This window comes from Hevea brasiliensis, chromosome 13, assembly GCF_030052815.1.
Source record: "Hevea brasiliensis isolate MT/VB/25A 57/8 chromosome 13, ASM3005281v1, whole genome shotgun sequence".
NCBI lineage: Eukaryota > Viridiplantae > Streptophyta > Magnoliopsida > Malpighiales > Euphorbiaceae > Hevea > Hevea brasiliensis.
Genome location: NC_079505.1, coordinates 9,138,413 through 9,158,042, shown reverse-complemented (window position 1 = coordinate 9,158,042; position 19,630 = coordinate 9,138,413). Strand labels below are relative to the sequence as shown.

The following is a 19,630-nucleotide window of genomic DNA, read 5'->3' as shown; positions in this document are numbered from 1 at the left end:
CTAAAGTTAGTGATGCCTCAACATGCTCAAACAGTCACTATCTTGGAGCAATTTTGTGCTGTGATCACCTTTGCATCATGCATCATTTCTGATGAATCAATATTGAAAAAGTTGGAGGTAACAAGAACTATTCTAACCCATAATTATGGGAATCCTTAATTTTAGGGATTAATTTTGTACAGTTACCTTGTTGTATTTTAGTTTCCTATTGTATCTAGTTTCCTTATTGTATTTTAGTTTCCTATGTAAGATGAATGTCTAGTAACACAATAATGGATAATATTAGAAATTATCATGTCCACCAAAGAATGCTTGTAGCACATATTGGAGGTAAAATGAGAGAGGGTTGTTTTAGATGGTTTGGTTATGTACAACGTAGAGAATCAAATGCCCTAGTATGGAACTGTGATAGCTTAGTAGGGGAAGGAGGGAGAAGGGGAAAGTCTAAGATGACGTGGATGGACGTAATATTAAAGGATCTACACATTTTAGATATTGATGCGAACCTTGTTCTAATAGAATTAAATGGCGAAAAAGGATCAATATAGTTGACTCCAATTAGTTTGCGATTGTTGTTATTATTTTTGTTGTTGTTGTTTTATTGTATCTAGTTTCGTATTCTAGTATTAACTTTTGTAGACAAATAGGAGCTATGTAAAGAGTTTATATTCAATCAAATACACGGGAAACTCTCCAAAATTCATTTCTACATGGTATCAAAGCTTTACCAAAATTTCTTGGCATAGTTCTATAGGACCAACCTGGGGTTTTATGGGTCAAGCTTCTAAGTGACATTTCCCAGTGGGTGATGGCTGACACCACCCACCTCAGAAGGAAGCTCAGGCATTGATCAGTTTGTCCCTGAAGTTTTGTCGTCATTTGGTGAAGTGTATGGTCCCATGTGTCACCACACGTCTTGGGTTTTTTCCACTCGTTGATACGTGTCTATTTCCAATGACCTTTCCCGCCATTCTCTTCTCCGGTGATCTTCCTTGCGTGTCGCGCCTCTTCCCATCCATTGGTTCCAACTTGGTATGCACTTTTTAATTCGATTGCCCATTTTTTGAATTCTAGTCAATGTTTCTTTTGTTTGTTCAAATATGGCTGGCAAAAAGAAGATTGTAATTGACACTAAAATGGGTTATATTAGTGATGACCCATCTTTGCAAATAATTTGCGCAAAATTTGATGGAACTAATTATCTTGCCTCGTCAAGATCCTCTCTTTTGTTTATTCAAGCTTGAGGATTGCAGGGCCATATTATTGGAGATAAACTAAGCCCAGAAATCACCATTTCCACCAATAATTAGCGGGAATCAGAGAATCCGCTTGTGATTTCTTGGCTCATCTGCAACCTCAGAATACTCGAGGGTATTTATTGTTGAACAGTGCAGCCACAATTTGGAATGTTGATGCTCAGATTTATGAGCTTCTTAATGAGGTTTATGGAACAAAGCAAGGTGAGATGACTATTACACAATACTTTGTTGAATGTAGTGGTTTATGGTAGGAACTTGATTACTCTCAAGGCTTTCAAGCCACTTGCTACTAATGTTGTTAAATTTTAGAAATTGGTTGAAAAAGAACACATATATAATTTTCTTGTTGGCTTGAATATAGAATATGATAAAAAATGGTTGAGGTATTTGGTAAGGACCCCATGCGTTAATTAAGGCCAACATATTCATATGTGCATCAAGAGGAGAGTCAAAGGAGTGTTGTGGTTCATTCATCCTTTGTTGACAAAGCAGGACAACAGTTACATGTTTCCAACCGTGGTCCATCAAACAAAGATCACTTACACTGTGATTATTACGGCAAGTTCTAACCTAGTAAAGAGCAATGTTGGAAATTGCATGGAGGCAAACGGATGGGGTCATTAAGGCCACAAGCAAATGTGTCTGAAACAGTGGATTTCTTTGAAGAAACAAGCAACACTATAATCCTTTCTAATGAAAAAGTTCAAACCCTAAGGCATTTGTTATCTTAACTTGATTCTCAACCTATCACAGTTGCTTCTTTTAATTTTGTTAAAACAGGTAATGCTAAGATAACAAACCCTAAGGCGTTTGTTATCTTAGCTTAATTCTCAACTTACCACAATTTCTTCTTCTAATTTTGTTAAAACAGGAAATGCTTTTCTTGTCAATCTTGAAAAATCTTTTCATGCTCTTTAATAAAATTTTAAACCTATTCTCCTTGTTCAGGAAAAGAAAAAGTTTGTATGCTAGATGGTTCTTTGGCCTCTATTTCTGGAATAAGTTATGTTGAATGTACTCCGAATATAAATATATCCTCAATTCTTCATGTTCCTAGCTTTCTTATTAATATTTTGTTTGTTAGCTTTATTATTAAAGCCCTTGATTGCAAAATTGAATTATTTCTTAGTCATTGCTTATTCCATGAGTTGAAAATGGGGAAAATGATTAGCATGGTAAATTGCGAAATGGCTTATATCTTTAGGATGACAATTGTGGTTCCTTAGACCAAAGCTTTGTTAAGACAATCCATGAGTGCTAATCAAGAAATCATGGAATGACATAGACGATTAGGACATCCTTCCTTTTTTGCTTTAGAAAGTTGATATCCTACTTTGTTTAGACAATGCAAATTGGATTTGTTAGTTTGTGATGCTTGTGAACTTACTAAACACACATGACATTCTTATCCTTAAATAAAAAAAATAGGAGTTCGATTTTTTTTATAACTATTCATTCTAATGTATAAGGGTCTATCCAAACAGTTTCTCTTCTCGCTTGTTATAGATGGTTTGTTACCTTTGTTGATTGTTGCATTATACTAACTTGGCTTTATTTGATGAAAGCAAAAATGAAGTTTTTTGTTGCTTCCAACAATTTCGCAAAATTATTTGTACATAGTTTGATGCTTAGGTAAGAATTCTAATAACTGATAATAGTGCAAAATACATGAATGTGAGTTTTTCGTGCCTATTTAGATTCAAATTGCATATTGCAGCAAGCTAATTGTGTCAACACTAGTGAAGAAAATGTGGTTTTTGAAAGAAAGAATAAACATTTACTTGAAGTGGCTCAATCTATTATGTTTTGTGTTGTTCAAATTTAGAAGAATAGAAAAGATAGGAGAAAAGTAGCAAGTGAAAGATTGAAACTATCAAATGAATATGCTTGCCATGTAAAGAATGTAGATAGAAAACTGAATGGTTTACTTCATTTCGATGCATCCCAAATTGTTGAGCAACAACATGAAACCGACCAAACCGTGCTTTTGGGGATTGTTTCAAACTAACATAATCTATTAAATAACTAAATGGCTTGGTGGTTGTTCCATATATACTTTTTCAGCAAGTTCGCCAAGTAAAAAGGCATTTTTAATTTCCAACTGATGAAGAGGTCAATGAAACATGGTTGTTATAGGGATAAGAAGGCGAACAGAAGCAATCTTTGCAACAAGAAAAAAAGTATCACCATAATCAAGGCAAAATATCTAAGTATAGCATTTGGCAACCAATCGAGCTTTGAAACAATCAATTTTCCCATATGGCCCTACCTTAACTGTAAACACCCAACGAAATCCAACTGTAATTTTACGATTTGATAGGGAACTATCTCTCTAGTACCATTATCATGAGGAGCCATCATTTCCTCAATTAGTGTATCGCCAACCAAGATGAGACATTGCTTTTGCCACAATCTTAGGTATTGAGACAATGGATTAATTTGTAACAAAGGCATGATATGATGGTGGTAAACAATTGATGAAAGAAACTGATATTTGAGGGAATTTTTTGTGTATTTTGTAATTGTAAAAAAAAGATAGACAAGGCTCCTATTTATATACAAAGAATCAAACCTAAATAGGAAACTAAAAAATAGGAAGCTAATTGCAATAGGAAAATACAATTAATGTCTAATAATCTGTATTCCTAAAATCAAGGGATTTTAGCATTCCCCCTCAAGTTGGTTCATGGATATTATGCATGTCCAACTTGCAAACTAAAGTGTGAAATACTTTGATACTTAGACCTTTTGTAAATATATTAGCCAATTGCTCCTTTGAAGTCACATAAGTCATAGTCAATGAACAATTTATAATCTTCTCCTTTATGAAGTGTCGATGAATCTCTATGTGCTTAGTCCTATCATGTATTGGATTGTGGACAATATTAATAACAGTTTTGTTGTCACAAAGTAAAGATAAATTATTGGTCTCTAGGAACTTCAATTCTTCCATCAATTTTCGTAACCATAACAGCTCATAGATATTTTTTTCTATAGCCCTAAATTCTGCTTCTGCACTTGATCTAATTGTCATATTTTGTTTCTTGCTTCTCAAAGTAACTAGGTTACCACCAACAAAGGTGCAATAACCTAATGTAAACCTCTTATCATCAAGAGATTTAGCCTCAGCATTTGTAAAAGCTTTTATCTTGAGATGACCATGCTTCGAAAAAAGAAGTCCTTTTCCAGGTGTAGTTTTTAGATACCTAAAAATGCGGAAAATAGCTTCTAAGTGAGGTGCTCAAGGATCATGTATATATGACTCAGTAAACTTACTGCATATGCTATGTATGGTCTAGTGTGTGAGAGATAAATTAATCTCCCAATCAACCTTTGATATCTGCCTAAGTCAACTGATTGTTTAACTCCTGCTTGGAGGTTATGATTAGTTTCAATAGGAGATTTTGCAGATTTATAGCTCAACATGTCTATTTCTTGTATGAGGTCTAAAATATATTTTCTTTGAGAAAAGATTCCTTTGTATGATCTAGCAACCTCTATTCCAAGGAAGTACCTTAATCTACTCAAGTCTTTAATCTTAAACTTTTGGGCCAAGAGTTCTTTCAGATGAGCAATCTTCTCCTTATCATCTCCTGTCATAACTATGTTATCAACATAAACAATAAGTAACATTATCTTACCTCTATAGTATGATACGCATTGCTTTGATAGTATCCAAAGGAGATCATGGCGTTACTAAATTTGTCAAACCATGTTTTGGGTGACTGCTTTAGATAATACAAAGTTTTTTTCAGCCTGCAAACTTTTCTTTTGTTCTACATCATCAAACCCTGGGGGAATTTACATCTACACCTCCTCCTTTAAGTCTCCATGCAGGAAAGCATTCTTTACATCAAATTGCTATAAGTCTCATTCAATATTTGTTGCGCATGACAATAAGATTCTGATGGTATTCATCTTTGCAATAGGGGCAAAATTGTCATGATAATTCTCCCCATATGTTTAAGTGAAACCTTTAGCCATTAAGATGACTTTGTACATTTCCATGGAAGCATCATATTTTACTTTGAATACTCACGTGCATCCCACTAGTCTCTTTCCCAATGGAAGAGAAACAAGGTCCTATGTCTCTTTTTTTAACAAAGCTCTCATCTTCTCTACCATAACTACCTTCCATTTTAGATGAAGACATGCTTCCTTCTAACCCTGTGGGATAGAAATAGAAGAAACAGATAGGACAAAAGCTGTATAGGAAGGAGACAAAGAGTCATAGGAAATAAAATTAGAAATGGAATGCTTAGTACAAGGCTACAAGCCCTAACTCCCTTTCTGAGAGCAATTGGAACATTGAGATCATCAATAATAGAATTAGAATTAAACTCAGAAACGGAATTAGGATCATCTAGAATTAAAGAAGACAAGTCACATTCTTTGAGAACTGATTTCAGCGATGCTGGTTTGTAGAAAGAGATGATTCTCATTCATTTCAATTAATCTGTACATGGGTATATATATACAATTGATTCCTATAATTGTGTTCTACTAATTAGGAAGAAGTCCTAAATAAGAAATCCTAAATAGGAATACAGAATACAAAATATACAGAGAAATAATATAGTGATTGACTTTCCATAACATAGTGATTGACTTTCCATAACACTCCCCCTCAAGTTGGAGCATAGATGTTAATCATGCCCAACTTGTTACAAATGTAGTCAATCCTAGCTCCATTCAGAGCTTTTGTGAAAATATCTCCTAACTGCTCTCCAGTTTTGATGTGTCCTGTTGAGATTATCTGTTGTTGAATCTTTTCACGAATAAAGTGACAATCAATCTCAATATGTTTGGTCCGCTCATGAAACACTGGATTAGAAGCAATATAGCAATATGAAGAGCAGTTTGATTATCACACCACAATTTTACAGGCAGGGTGGTCTTAAAACCTGTCTCATCTAGTAATTGAAGTATCCACATTACATCACATACTGATTGTGCCATGGCTCTGTATTCGGATTCAGCACTAGAACGAGAAACTACACTCTGCTTCTTGCTTCTCCAAGACACCAAATTTCCTCCAATAAAAACGCAATATCCAGTAGTTGACCTCCTGTCAACCTTAGATCCAGCCCAATTGGCATCTGAAAAACATTTAACATTCAAATGCCCATGATTACCATATAGCAAACCTTTTCCTGGAGCGCCCTTCAGATAACACAAGACTTGTTCCAAGGCTTCCCAATGAGCAACAGTTGGGGAAGACATAAACTGACTTACCACACTAACGGCATAAGCAATGTCAGGACGAGTGACTGTAAGGTAGTTCAATTTTTCTACCAATCTCCTGTATCTCTCTGGATCTTCAAACAACTCACTATCCCCTGCTAATAATTGTAAAGTTGGAGTCATTGGTGCGCTACAAGGCTTGGCACCTAATTTTCCTGTCTCTGTCAATAGATCGAGGACATATTTTCTTTGAGACAAGAAAATACCCTTCTTACTTCTCATAACTTCGATACCCAAGAAATACTTTAACAATCCCAAGTCTTTGGTCCAAACCGAGTTTGGAGGAAGGTTTTAAGAGATGAAATACCTGCAGAGTCACTCCCAGTGATGACAATGTCATCCACATAGACTACCAAGAGAATTAGACCAGCCTCAGATTGCCTATAAAATACTGAGTGATCACACTTACTCTTTTGCATACCAAATTCTGTCTCGCTTCTTTGAATCTCCCAAACCATGCCCTAGGACTTTGTTTCAAGCCATAAAGAGACTTCCGAAGCCTACAAACTTTACCCAACTCCCCCTAAGCAACAAACTCAGGTGGTTGCTCCATATACACCTCCTCCTGAAGATCACCATGAAGGAAAGCATTCTTGATATCCAATTGATGCAGGGGCCAATCATTTGTAGCTGCTAAAGAGATAAACAAGCGAATAGAAGTAAGTTTAGCTACAGGAGAAAAAGTATCAGAGTAATTAACCCCATATGTCTGAGCATATCCTTTTGCTACAAGGCGTGCTTTTAACCTAGCCACAGAATCATCAGGATTTACCTTTACTGTATATACCCATTTGCAACCAATAGCTTTCTTACCAGTGGGCAAAGGCAATAGTTCCCATGTACCATTAGCATCTAAAGCCTCCATTTCCTCTTTCATAGCATCACACCGGCGGGATGAGACAAAGGCCTCATCAACAGTATTAGGGATAGGAACAGAGTCTAAAGAAGTAACAAAACACCGAGAACAAGAAGACAATTGATTATAAGAAACAAAAGAAGAGATAGGGTAAGTACATGAACGTTTACCTTTACGAAGAGCAATGGGTAAGTCTAGATCAGAATCATGGTTAGTATGAGGTATAGGATCTCCCAACGAAGTACTTGGTGGAGGATCTGAGTCAGGAATCTCCAATCTCCTGGAATAAACATGAACAACGGGAGGTCGAGTAGGTCTAGAGACAGAAGGAACAGGCTGTGGGAGAGGACTAGACATTGGTTGGACAGTGTATATTAAGAGATCATCCTCCTCCCCCTGATTCTCATACACAGATAATTGAGGAAAAAATGGAGTGGACTCAAAAAATGTGACATCTGCAGAAATAAGATAACGATTAAGAGTAGGAGAGAAACAACGGTACCCTTTTTGAAGCCGGGAGTACCCAAGGAAGACACATTTGAGAGATTTTGGATCCAATTTAATAACCTGTGGACGAACATCACGCACAAAACAGGTACAACCAAAAATACGGGGTTCAATAGGGAACAAAGATTTTGTAGGAAATAAAGTAGTATAAGGAATATCCCCATTAAGGACAGAAGACGGCATACGATTGATCAAAAAACATGCCGTAGAAACTGCATCCGTCCAAAAATGTTTAGGTACTTTCATCTGAAAAAGAAGAGCACGAGTTACCTTAAGAAGATGACGATTTTTTCTTTCGGCCACACCATTTTGGGATGGGGTATCCACACAGGAAGACTGATGAAGAATGCCATTTTGTGTCATGTAAGGCTGAAATTGTGCTGAAAAGTATTCATTGGCATTGTCACTTCTTAATATGCGCACAGAAATATTAAATTGAGTTTTGATTTCATTACAAAATGCACAAAATATAGAAAATAACTCAGAACGATTCTTCATTAAATATAACCAGGTAACACGAGAGTAATCATCAACAAAAGTAACAAAATAACGAAATCCAGTTTTAGATGTAACAGAACAAGGACCCCAAATATCAGAATGAACTAACTCAAAAGGAGATGAAGCCCGTTTATTGACTCTAGACACAGAAGGCAAACGATGATGTTTTGCAAACTGACACGACTCACATTCTAGTACTGATAAAGACTGAAATTGAGGACACAGCTTCTTCATGGTAGACAAAGAAGGATGACCCAATCTACAATGAGCTTCAAGAGGTGTTAAAGTACTGGAGCAAACAAGCGATCGCGGTACATGATTTTCCAGAATGTAGAGACCACCTGACTCGCGTCCTCTACCAATAATCTGCTTCCTCGTAAGATCCTGAAACAAACACTGGTCAGGAAAAAAGGAAACAGAACAATTTAAGGTACGAGTAAGTTTACTAACAGAAAGTAGATTAAAAGAGAATTTTGATAGACACAAAACAGAAGACAAAGAAATCGACGAAGTCGGGTTCGCAGTTCCAGAACCCATGACACAAGAAGTAGAACCATCAGCTAAAGTAACAGTAGAGGAAGTGAGATTAGACTGAAAAGCAGATAGAAGACTAGAATTACCTGTCATGTGATCGCACTGTAATCAATAACTCATTTGGATGAAGAAGACACAAGGCATGTAGTGGATTTACGACTCGTGATCGCGATGTGAGGAACCGTAGGCTTTAGAGATGCCTGATACTGGGAAAATTGTGCAAAATCTCTGCAGATACCAAAATAGTTTTCTCAGAGGAAGATACTGTAGAATTCTCTGCTGCCATATTTGTCATCTGTGATCGCTGATTTTTTTTCTGAAGTTGCGGACAATTATATTTTGTATGGCCAGGCTCATGGCAATAATAACAAATGATTCCTTTTGAGTCCTGATTAGAACTAGCCTCTCCATTACGCTGATTACTTCTGTTGCCTGTAATTCCTCCTCTACTTCCTCTTCTATTACCCTGTTGTCCATTTGGATTACGACTAATAAGAGCACTACTGGCAGGCTGTGAAGATTGAGTACTCTCTGTACGAAGGACCCGTGTGAACGTTTCATGCAAAGAGGAAATCTCAGAACTAGAGAGAATCTGAGATTTAGCAGTCTCATACTCTGAAGGAAGGCCTGCAAGAAAACTCATAACAGCCAGTTGCTCCCGTTGGGCTTGCTGAATTTTCACATCAGGACTAAAAGGCAACAATACATTAAGTTCCTCAGCACGGTAGAATGCCTTACAAACATCACAAATACGGGAGATATTCCCTTTACCAGAATACAGAAAATCTAAGTAATCCATCAATTCCTTAACAAATTCACAGTGATTAATTAAATTAATTACCTCACTATGAATCGAGTTCCGAAGCTGCAAAAACAACCGAGCATCCTCCCTTAGCCAAGTTTGTCGTGTATCATCAGTGGGTGGATCTTTAGTAAGGTAATCATCCTTATCAATGCTACGCAAATAGACCCTAACAGTTTTACTCCACTCTAGGTAATTCGAACCATTAAGTTTGTGTTCCGTGATCTTAGTCATCACCAGAATCACATCAGAAATAACATTCTTATTGTCTGCCATTTGTTGAGACAAAGAAAACTAACCGAAACGCTAATCCAAAGTGCTTATAGCAGCAAAATAACCCAAAATCACAAATCAAGCAAATACCGAAATAGGATCTGAGAGCCAAACCTCAAAAGTCCTTTAATGGTTATACTGGATCAGGCAACAGCACACAGTGGTGGAATGAGGGGGTTGAGATGAAGCCGGCGATGTTGATCGGGGTTGAAACGGCCGGTCGGCGGCCAAGGTCTCTCCTGAGCTGGGTAGTGAGAACAAATAGTCACCCTAGATTGATGACCTGCTCTGATACCATGTAGAAAGAGATGATTCTCATTCATTTCAATTAATCTGTACATGGGTATATATATACAATTGATTCCTATAATTGTGTTCTACTAATTAGGAAGAAATCCTAAATAAGAAATCTTAAATAGGAATACAGAATACAAAATATACAGAGAAATAATATAGTGATTGACTTTCCATAACATAGTGATTGACTTTCCATAACATGGTTGATTAGGTGTATCAAGCTCAATGGTTGTATCTATCTTATTCTGACGCATGTAGGTTCTCAAATCTGATCTATTCAATTTCCGTGGGTTTGAGGAGGTGGTTGGTCTTGGATAGGTGGCTCATTACTAAATTGTGACCCAAGCCTAATAGTCTCCCCTTGAAGCCTAATAGCCTAGTTATGAAAAATGATATCTTCCGCTTTCGCCTTATGCTTCTCCTTAAGAGGTGACTTGATAGGGAAATAAGACTCAGATTCTTTAAAGGTAACATTCATACTGACAAAATATTTCCTGGTAGGAGGATGATAACACTTATAGCCCTTTTAAGTCCTAGAGTATTCTATAAACACACATTTAAGATCTCTAAGTTCTAACTTCCATTTATTTTGTGGACAGGACAGACACTTTTAAAGATCTTTGGAGGAACAATGTGAGAATTGTGATATTGTAAAACCTCTAAAAGGCTCTTAAAGTTTAGTATTCTCAGAGGCATTCTATTAATAAGATATGCTATAGCAAGAACTGCATCTCCCCAATAAGGTATAGGAAGATTCCTAGTAAAAATAAGAGATCAAGTCACCTTTTTTCTTTTAGATACTTTATTTTGTTCACTTATATTGACACAATTAGTTTGATTTACTATACCATTTGAATCCAAATAAACACGAAAAACATCATTAATATATTATGTGCCATTATTAGTTCTTAAAATTTTAACATTAGCATCAAACCGTGCGCAAATCATTTTGTGAAACTGCTAAGAAAACACTTCAGTTTTTTGCTTTCATCAAATAGACCCATGTCAACTTAGTGCAATATTTAACAAAAGTGACAAGCCATCTATAACCAAACATAAACTGTTTGAGAAGGTTTTCACACATCAGAATGAATAGTCATAAATGAGACCAGACTTTTATTATTTATGGAAGGATAAAACTATCTTGTGTGTTTAGCAAATTCACAAGAATCACAAACTAGTAAATCTGAGTTGTAATTATTAAATAAATTAGCATATAACCTTTCTAGAGCAGAAAAGGGTGGATGTCCTAATCTCATATGCCATTGAATAATTTCTTCATTAACACTCATAGACTTTCCTAACAAAGCTTGGTTTGCTTTAGGATTTGAGAGTCCACATCTGTCATCTAATAAATACAAACCATTTCGCAATCTACAACTATCAATTGTTTTCCTTGTTCTCAAATCCTGAAATATGCAATGAGTAGGAAAAGATTCAATTTTACAATTAAGAGCTTGGGTTATCGAACTGGTAGATAAAAGATTAGTAGGAAAGCTAGGAATATGAAAAACTGAATTGAGATTTATCTTGGGAGTGCATGTAATAGAACTTGTACCAAAAATTGTGGTTAAGGAAATGTTTGCTATATAGGCCTTTTCTTTTCCTGAGCATAGGGAATTGCTAGAAAATTTATTTGAAGATTCTGTCATATGTTTATTTGCTTCAGAATCTATAACCCAATAAGATTTATCAAGATTGACAAGAAAAACATTACCTAATTTGACAAAATTGAAAGAGAGAATTGTGGAAGATTAAGATTCAAGTCGAAACAGCAAACTTCTTAAGGATTGAACTTCTTCATTGGAAAAAAAATCTTAACATCTTCTGTTCCTTTAGAGTAATCCATTGTTTTAAATATATTCTCTTGTGGTCAGGTTAAAAACAAGGGCTGGATGGAGGTGCGACACATGAGGAATAGTTGAAAAAAAAAGCTGGAAAAAAATCCATGTATCTCAGCACAAAGTTTTTGAAAGATGGAAAACAGTTTAGAACGATTCTTCATTAAGAATAACCAAGTGCAATGAGAATAGTCATCAATAAATATGACAAAATAATGAAAACCTATAGTAGATTTAACATCACATTGGCCCCAAATATCTGAATGAAGAATTTTAAAAATAGACGTTGCCGTCTTATTCATTCTTTTAGGAAATGAAGTACGAGTGTTTTTGTCAAGATGACATGACGCACATTCTAAGGAAGATAGAGTAGAAAGGTTGGGAACCATTTTCTAAAATTTGGTGAAACTTAGATGACCGAGACAGTTATGAAGGAGGTCGGCAGAAAAGTAACATGACAATTTAGTTGTTTGGTTAGTTTACTAATGAAAATTAAATTATATGGACATTCAGGAGCAAACAAGATTGAGGTTAAGGGAAGTGGGTGTGCCTTCCTTATTTCAGTAATCATAGTTTTTTATCCATTAATTAAAGTGACAATAGAGATATTGGGAGAAGGGACAAAAGCACCAGCATGAAGATTAAGAAATTGAAGATTGTAAATGAGAGGGAAAGAGATTACCAGATTAGACAGCTGAAATAATAGAGGAGGATGACCATTGTTTTGTGGCATTGTACTACAGAAATTGATCATATTCGACTCTAGTACAAGTAACGGTTTATCAGTCATTTTGTAGACTTAGCAACAACACCAAAAGTGATACCACCGTGTTTACATGAACTTTAAGAGAAGAAGGGTCCTAGGATTTTGCCAAATACTTCAAAGACAGAGTGTCCAAGCTATTGTTTCTCTTTGGACAAAAGGAAGAGAGAAGTTCAAGGTTGTGCTTGTGGCTGAGAAGAATCACCAGCGAGAGACGAGTCTACCAGTGTTTATTTCAGCCAAAGAGGTACCGGAAAAAGAGTCATGCGTTGGCACATGTAACAACGCCGGAAATACTGTGGTGGTGCATAGGAGTTAATGGCGAGGAGTCTGTTGCCGGCCTTCTAGGAACTGAGTTGCCGGCGGCCGGGGAAGCTTTGTGGGCTGATGTTGTAATCCACCTCCTTCTAGAATATGGTCAATTAAGAACAGCAGTGCCTTTTTTTTCTGGGGACAAAAAGAAAAGAATTGATGGAGGAAGGAAAGAAAAAAAAGGTTAGGCCTTTTTAGGCTCTGATGCCATGAAAAAATTAGAAGAGAAAGAAAAGATTTTTTTTGGGGAATTTTTATTGTATATTTTCTCAAGCTATCAACAACATATACATACAATTTCATAACCCTATCTAGGAAAGATATGCATAATCAAGGAATCCCTTGATTATGGGGATCGAGTCAATCCCCTAATTTACAAATACATACAATCCTATTTTAACATTGTCAAACACCCTAGGGTGTGATGCTCTACAACCTCCATTCTTTGCGAGCTGATTCATACACAACCTCAGGCGTGTGTTTTGCTGATTCTAAGGTCACGCCCCGCATCAGTAGAGATGTGAATGTGATTATAAAAGTACGTTACATCTATTTTGATTGTGTATAGAGTATAGTTTTGGTTAGGTTTTCATTATGTGTAGGGTCAATTGCTCATTGTCTAAATAAATGGTTTATCTTTCTGCTTTTTCCTTTTGTTTTGCTTTTCTGGTAATTAGTCAAACAATGTGATCTTGGAATTCTTTACATCTTAGTAATGACTAATGTGTTTTGTCCAAATTATTTTGATGGACTTTATTTTCGGGATTTCAGCTCTGTTTGATCATTTTTTCAATTTCAGGTTTCCATCATTGTACCGTCACTTATTGCTGAATTTTCTCCCCCAATATATGAATCAATAATGGCATTGGTAGTGCATCTACACATGCTGCATTCGACAACTAGATCTTTGATACCCAAAAATCCCTTTGCAGTTAATGCCATGTCAAATCAACCTTGGGCTTCTATTTTTGGTTTCTCTATTAATGCAAAGTTGGAGTCTCTGGGTTTCCGTGTTGACCTTGCAAATGATCGAGAAAGTAGTTCTAAGCTTGTGCTTCTCCTTAAAGAATTAGATATTTGGTATGTTGTACCATGTTTCCTGCATTTGATTCTTATTGCTGAGACTTTCAAACCTCACAACTATGCTTCTATGACTTTTGTGTAAACTGCAGGTACTCTCATACAGAATTTGATGAGTGTTTCATCTGTACCAAAGCATTAAAGGTCACAACTTCCCCATTAAGAAATGAAAATGATGGTTGTACTCTGTTCTCATCTGGCAATCATTTTGCTTCTGGTGCTGCAAAGCATCAAGACTTGCATGTTGGAAATAGCAATCAAGATGGAAATCCTAGTGACGACAATGGACTTATTGAAGCATTCTTTCTTATGCATTATGAGGCTCACAGAAGTGTAGACTTTGTTTCCCACAAGTTTGCAATTGGCTTAAATGATGCTGATCTCCATTGCTATCCCCATATATTTGGCCTCTTAATTGGGTTTTATGAAAGATTATCAACATATGGTGTATCTTATGCATATGAGAAATCCTGTAGCTCTGGGATGGATGGTAAAAATACAAATAAAAGGCCTGATTTTCAGTTTCGAAGGTTTGGTTACTCTAATTTCTCTGAAGGTGGGTCCTCTGACCATGCTAGCATTTCTTTGGACTGCTATCCCTTCATTACAATCTCCAATTCTGGTTCTCTTGGTAGCCTTGAGAGTTCACTTCATCATTCCATTCCTGACTGGAAGAAATATTTTAAGCTAAAAGATAGAAAACTCAGAAGTCCAAAATGCAATATGAAGAAGGAATCTAGAACCTTTCATGCCTCACCAGTGATTCATACATCTGGAATGGATACATTTCCTGCACCAGGAAGTTTATGTGAGACAAATATTTTTAATTTTGATATAAATCTCTGTGGAGTCAGAGTGCATTTCCATGATTCCTCTTGTGTTGTTGGAACTGTTACAATACCAAACTCTAAATCATCACTTCTAATTTATGATAACTACATGGATTTGTTGTGTTCCATAGAGGGATTGATACTCACATCACCGTGGTGGACTAAAAATTTCAAAGATTTTCTTTGGGGCCCCTCATTACCAAATCTTTCTTCTATCTTAAATTTACGTGTGAGAAAAGGACATGCTTTATCAGTGACCTCTCAACTTGAAGTAAGCATTGGTGTTCAGCATGTATGCTGCTTTCTACCACCTGAGTATCTGGCCATCCTAATAGGTTATTTTTTATTATCTGATTGGATTCCAAATTTGAGTGAGCAGCCGGTTGCTGAAAATCGTGATTCTGTTGCAACAGAAAAAGGGAGCCTGGTCGTTTATAAGTTTGAGATTCTGGAGTCCACTTTGATTTTGCCGGTAGAACGAGATGAGCATCAATATCTAAAGATAGAACTTCACCAGCTGTATTGTAGTTTAATCCTTGAATGCTCTACAAATGATGTATTGAAGGATATTCCCCCTGAGTGCAAGGTTCTAGCACATAAAGTTGCCAAAGCAAATCACTGTTTGAACATATTTGGAAGGGATTTAATTCTATCACTCCTGTTGTGTAAGGATGATGAATATGGTTGCTTAATACTCGACGAAGATACAGGATGTGGCAATGTAGTACTAATTGCACCACTTAGTGCTGATGTTTGGGTTAGACTGCCCTGTGAAAGTGAATCCCGCCTTGATAGGTCCTTTGCTTCCACATGTGTCATGTCAAGGATTGCCAACTGTCAACTTATTGCTGATGGTAGGTACTTTTGCCATTCAAAATTCCCATTGAACGATTAGCTTACTGTTCATTTTTGTTTATGTAATTCTGGTCCTTTTTAGCTAATGCCTATGTTTTTCTTTTTTCTTTAATGATAGACTGCTACACTTTGGATGGATTTGAGGCACTAATGGATGTCATAAATCAGTTCTCTTCAATTGACAATGAATCCAAATGTTTCACCTCTGATGTTTTACACTTTTTTCAGTTGAAGAGAAGTCTGAAGGAAAATGGTGCAGTTCCAACTGTTGCCTCAGTCACAGTTTTTACTGAGGCTCGACTCTGTACTGATTCATTGTCGATAAGTTTGTATCAATCAAGAAAGGACTCATTTTTGTCACAACCAATAGCCAAGACTGATATGCGATTTATATGCTCTATATCTTTGATAAATGAGACACCTATAGACTTGGACATGACTTTTTCCTCTTTAGCTCTGTATTCATTGCGTAATTCTGTCATGATGGCACAATGCACTGATACTTGCTCAGCCTCGGCTCTTCAGGTATGTTTCTCGAAGTCAACTAAAGGTGACAATGAGTTTCAGATTTCTCTTCCTTCTCTGGCTATTTGGCTACATGTTTCAGACTGGTCTGCAGTCATTGATCTTTACAATTCCTTTTCTAAAACAATGGCTGAAACTGTAGCAATGGAGGCATCATCAAAAAGTTCTTCTAAAGACATGGCTGATCTCACTGAATATGTGGCACTTACTGCTCCTCATAGTTATCTTTTAAATAAAAGTTCAACTTCTCGTGTGAAGGAGCACATAAAGAGGGATTTGGTTGCCCTTAATGTTAGGTCACAAAGTATTGGCCTTACAATTCATTTTCCTTTCTGGGCCATGGAAGCTGCACATGGGGAATTAGGGACATCTGAAGTCCAAGAGGAGAGGCCTCAAAATGTTTCTTCATCTGTTACTGAAGGGAAAATTTACAAATTCATGATACTTACTACGCATAGTAGTAGTAGTGAACTATCCATGGTAGGTAGAAATGCGAAATTGAAATCTATTTTGGAGACAACAAGTGGCACTGTAGAGATATGCAAGGACAAGGGCATTACGACTTGGCCTTTATTCCAAATATCCCAAATTAGCATTACGACTGATATTTGTCATAATCAGTTGGACCCTGTCAATGTCAAACTTGGGGTTCAAGTTAATCATTTAGATGTGTGGCTTTCCCATCAAGTACTCTGCTTCTGGTATGGTGTACGTTTTGACATTCCTGAAGCTGGAACTTCTCAATATTCATTTGCAAGTATGGATTTCAACATCCAGCTAAGGAAAGTTTCACTTCTGATATCTGATGAAAGGGTATGTCACTCTGAGTAGCTAAGTATAAGATTTTAACTTCCAGTTAAGGGAAGTTTCTGGCAGCATGAATGGTCATCAAATGCATCTTTTGTTGCAGTTCTGCAATGATTTTCGTAATATTTCATTTTTTTAAGTTGCGTAGCACTTTCTCTCCATGTATTTCTAACTTGAATATGATTTTGCTTCATGTAGTTTCCACATCAGATTCACTGTTAAATTGTTTTTCACTTCATTTTTCTGTTGCATATTTACTGCTCAAAAACCTTCTTAGCATATGAAGTTGCATATGCGATTTTCTATGATGTTAGGGTAAGGAGGCACAGGATTATACATTTGCCAAATTGATAAGTAAAAAAGGAGATTATGTGACTTGGTCAAAGAAAGGGGTTCACTTTAGAAATTTTGCATTGTATAGTGCCATTCCAAGAATTCCATTTTTCTACAGATGCTTATATTGCAAAATTTCATTATTATTTGTTCAAGGCTGTATTTGGCATTTCAGTTCCACCTACTTGTTGAAACTGCATTTCATTTTTCTTTAGTTATTTTTTGAAAGCAATATTGAAAATGGACAACTTTTTTCCACCACACTTTTGAAAAATGTGTCAAACTGTGGCTTTTCTGAAATTTGGATAGGGCATATTAAAAGATTTATGACTTGAGGCTTCCTAGCTAGAGAATATAAACATTAATCTGCCAAATCCTATTTCTGAAATTGACAGTTTTCAATGACTCCATTAAATCTTGAGCTGCCTGATTGTTGTTATAACTGGTAAAGTTCATCTTTTGGTTGGTTGCTCTCTTGTGAGTCTCTAAATGTTGTTCATCACTATCAAGTAATTTTGCCATTCTGCAGCTTTGACTCTGAGCTTGTATGAATTGCAATTCTCTTCCACATGATAAAATGTTGAATATACAAAGTTGTCACATTCTTTGCTTTTCTTCTGTTTGAGTACATTTTTGTTTTCTCATCTGATTATGGATGATAACATACACTCTTTATTTGTGCAGATTTTGGTTTCTATTGACGAAAGCTTTTGGATATTTTTTTGTTGCATGATAAAATATTAGATATTATACTATTTTCTTCTTTAAAATTTTTATCTTTATATTGAAATTATTTTGTTTTGTGTTGGGGAGAGGGTGAATGTTACTGGTAATATGATGCTTTTTTATGGCACAGCGATCTTGTGATTGCACCATTGCATGTGTAACATTTTCTATTTGGAGTTGTTCTTGCCCACACGTAGGTGCATACACCCATCCAATAGATAAATGAAACATTGGCTAAAATCATGATGGATCCTATCCAAAATTGTGACAAGTCCTACCTTTTTTTTTTTTTATGTTTTAACCGTGATAAGTCCTACCTAAAATTATGGTATACTATTTTCTTATTGGTTGGGTGTCTAAACCAAGCTATTAACCCGGTTGTATGTAATTCCTTCTGTTTTTTTCACTTTTAACTTTCTTCACTGCTATAATATAGTGGAGCTGTGGTGGACCTCTGTTGGAAATTCTTATGAGGAACATCCTGTTACATGCTATCATGACTGAAAATGATGTGGAAAGCTCAGTGACAAGTGACCTTGAAGTGAACTATAATAATATTCACAAGGTATATTCATTAAAAAAAAAAAAAAGAGAGAGAGAGAGGCTCCATTGCCCTTGTTATTTTCATACGAATGAATTACTATTCTTTTCTTGTAATGGTTGTAGGTACTTTGGGAGCCATTTATTGAGCCTTGGAAGTTTCAGATAAACATGATTAGAAGACACAAGATGAGCACTCTCCTGAACAGTTCTATCATAACAGATATTTATCTCACATCAACAGCGCCACTTAACTTGAACTTAACAGAATCTCTTATTGAGGTATGTATTGATATCATTTTACATGCTTGTTGGGTCATCTTTTGACTTAGTCAAGGATCCTTAGGACACACTTGCCGGTTGAATATATGAATTTCCAGTTTAGTGCTTTCTTAGTGCATCAATTGGAATGAAGTGACCGGAGAACAATATTAGAAAATGGAAGTCTTTTGTAAAAGAAATTTGCATTTTGGGTATGTACCATTGATTATGGTTGCAAGTATTGGTACTTTGATGACCTCATCTTTACCTCCAAATGCTCTCAATGATGCCAAAAGATGTCTAGTGGATTCAAGGAATCACCTCTGTTGCAAAGACAAGAATGGTGTAGTTTAATAAGAACGTTTTCATTCCAGCAAATAAGTTGGAAAACAGGAGGAATTCAGATAAATATTACTGTAATTGGGTCTTGAATGCATTTTAACATCATTGTTTTCCAAGAAACAACATTAATCTTCCCATCTTTTGT

The 19,630-nt window shown here is 36.0% G+C and overlaps 1 protein-coding gene across 8 annotated transcripts in view; it reads left to right on the top strand.

Moving 5' to 3' along the window:
• LOC110642362 (uncharacterized) overlaps positions 1-19,630 on the top strand; it is a 70,424-nt gene that overhangs the window by 28,734 nt on the left and 22,060 nt on the right. For all 8 annotated transcript variants that reach the window (XR_002492430.2, XM_058131760.1, XM_021794373.2 and 5 more), the window contains 6 exons: positions 1-117; positions 13,986-14,266; positions 14,359-15,950; positions 16,070-17,289; positions 18,779-18,907; positions 19,009-19,164. Coding sequence is in view for 7 of the 8 variants with exons in the window: in XM_058131760.1 (XP_057987743.1) it covers positions 1-117; positions 13,986-14,266; positions 14,359-15,950; positions 16,070-17,289; positions 18,779-18,907; positions 19,009-19,164 (3,495 nt within the window). In the remaining variant the exon portion in view is untranslated. The remainder of the gene's footprint in view (positions 118-13,985; positions 14,267-14,358; positions 15,951-16,069; positions 17,290-18,778; positions 18,908-19,008; positions 19,165-19,630) is intronic.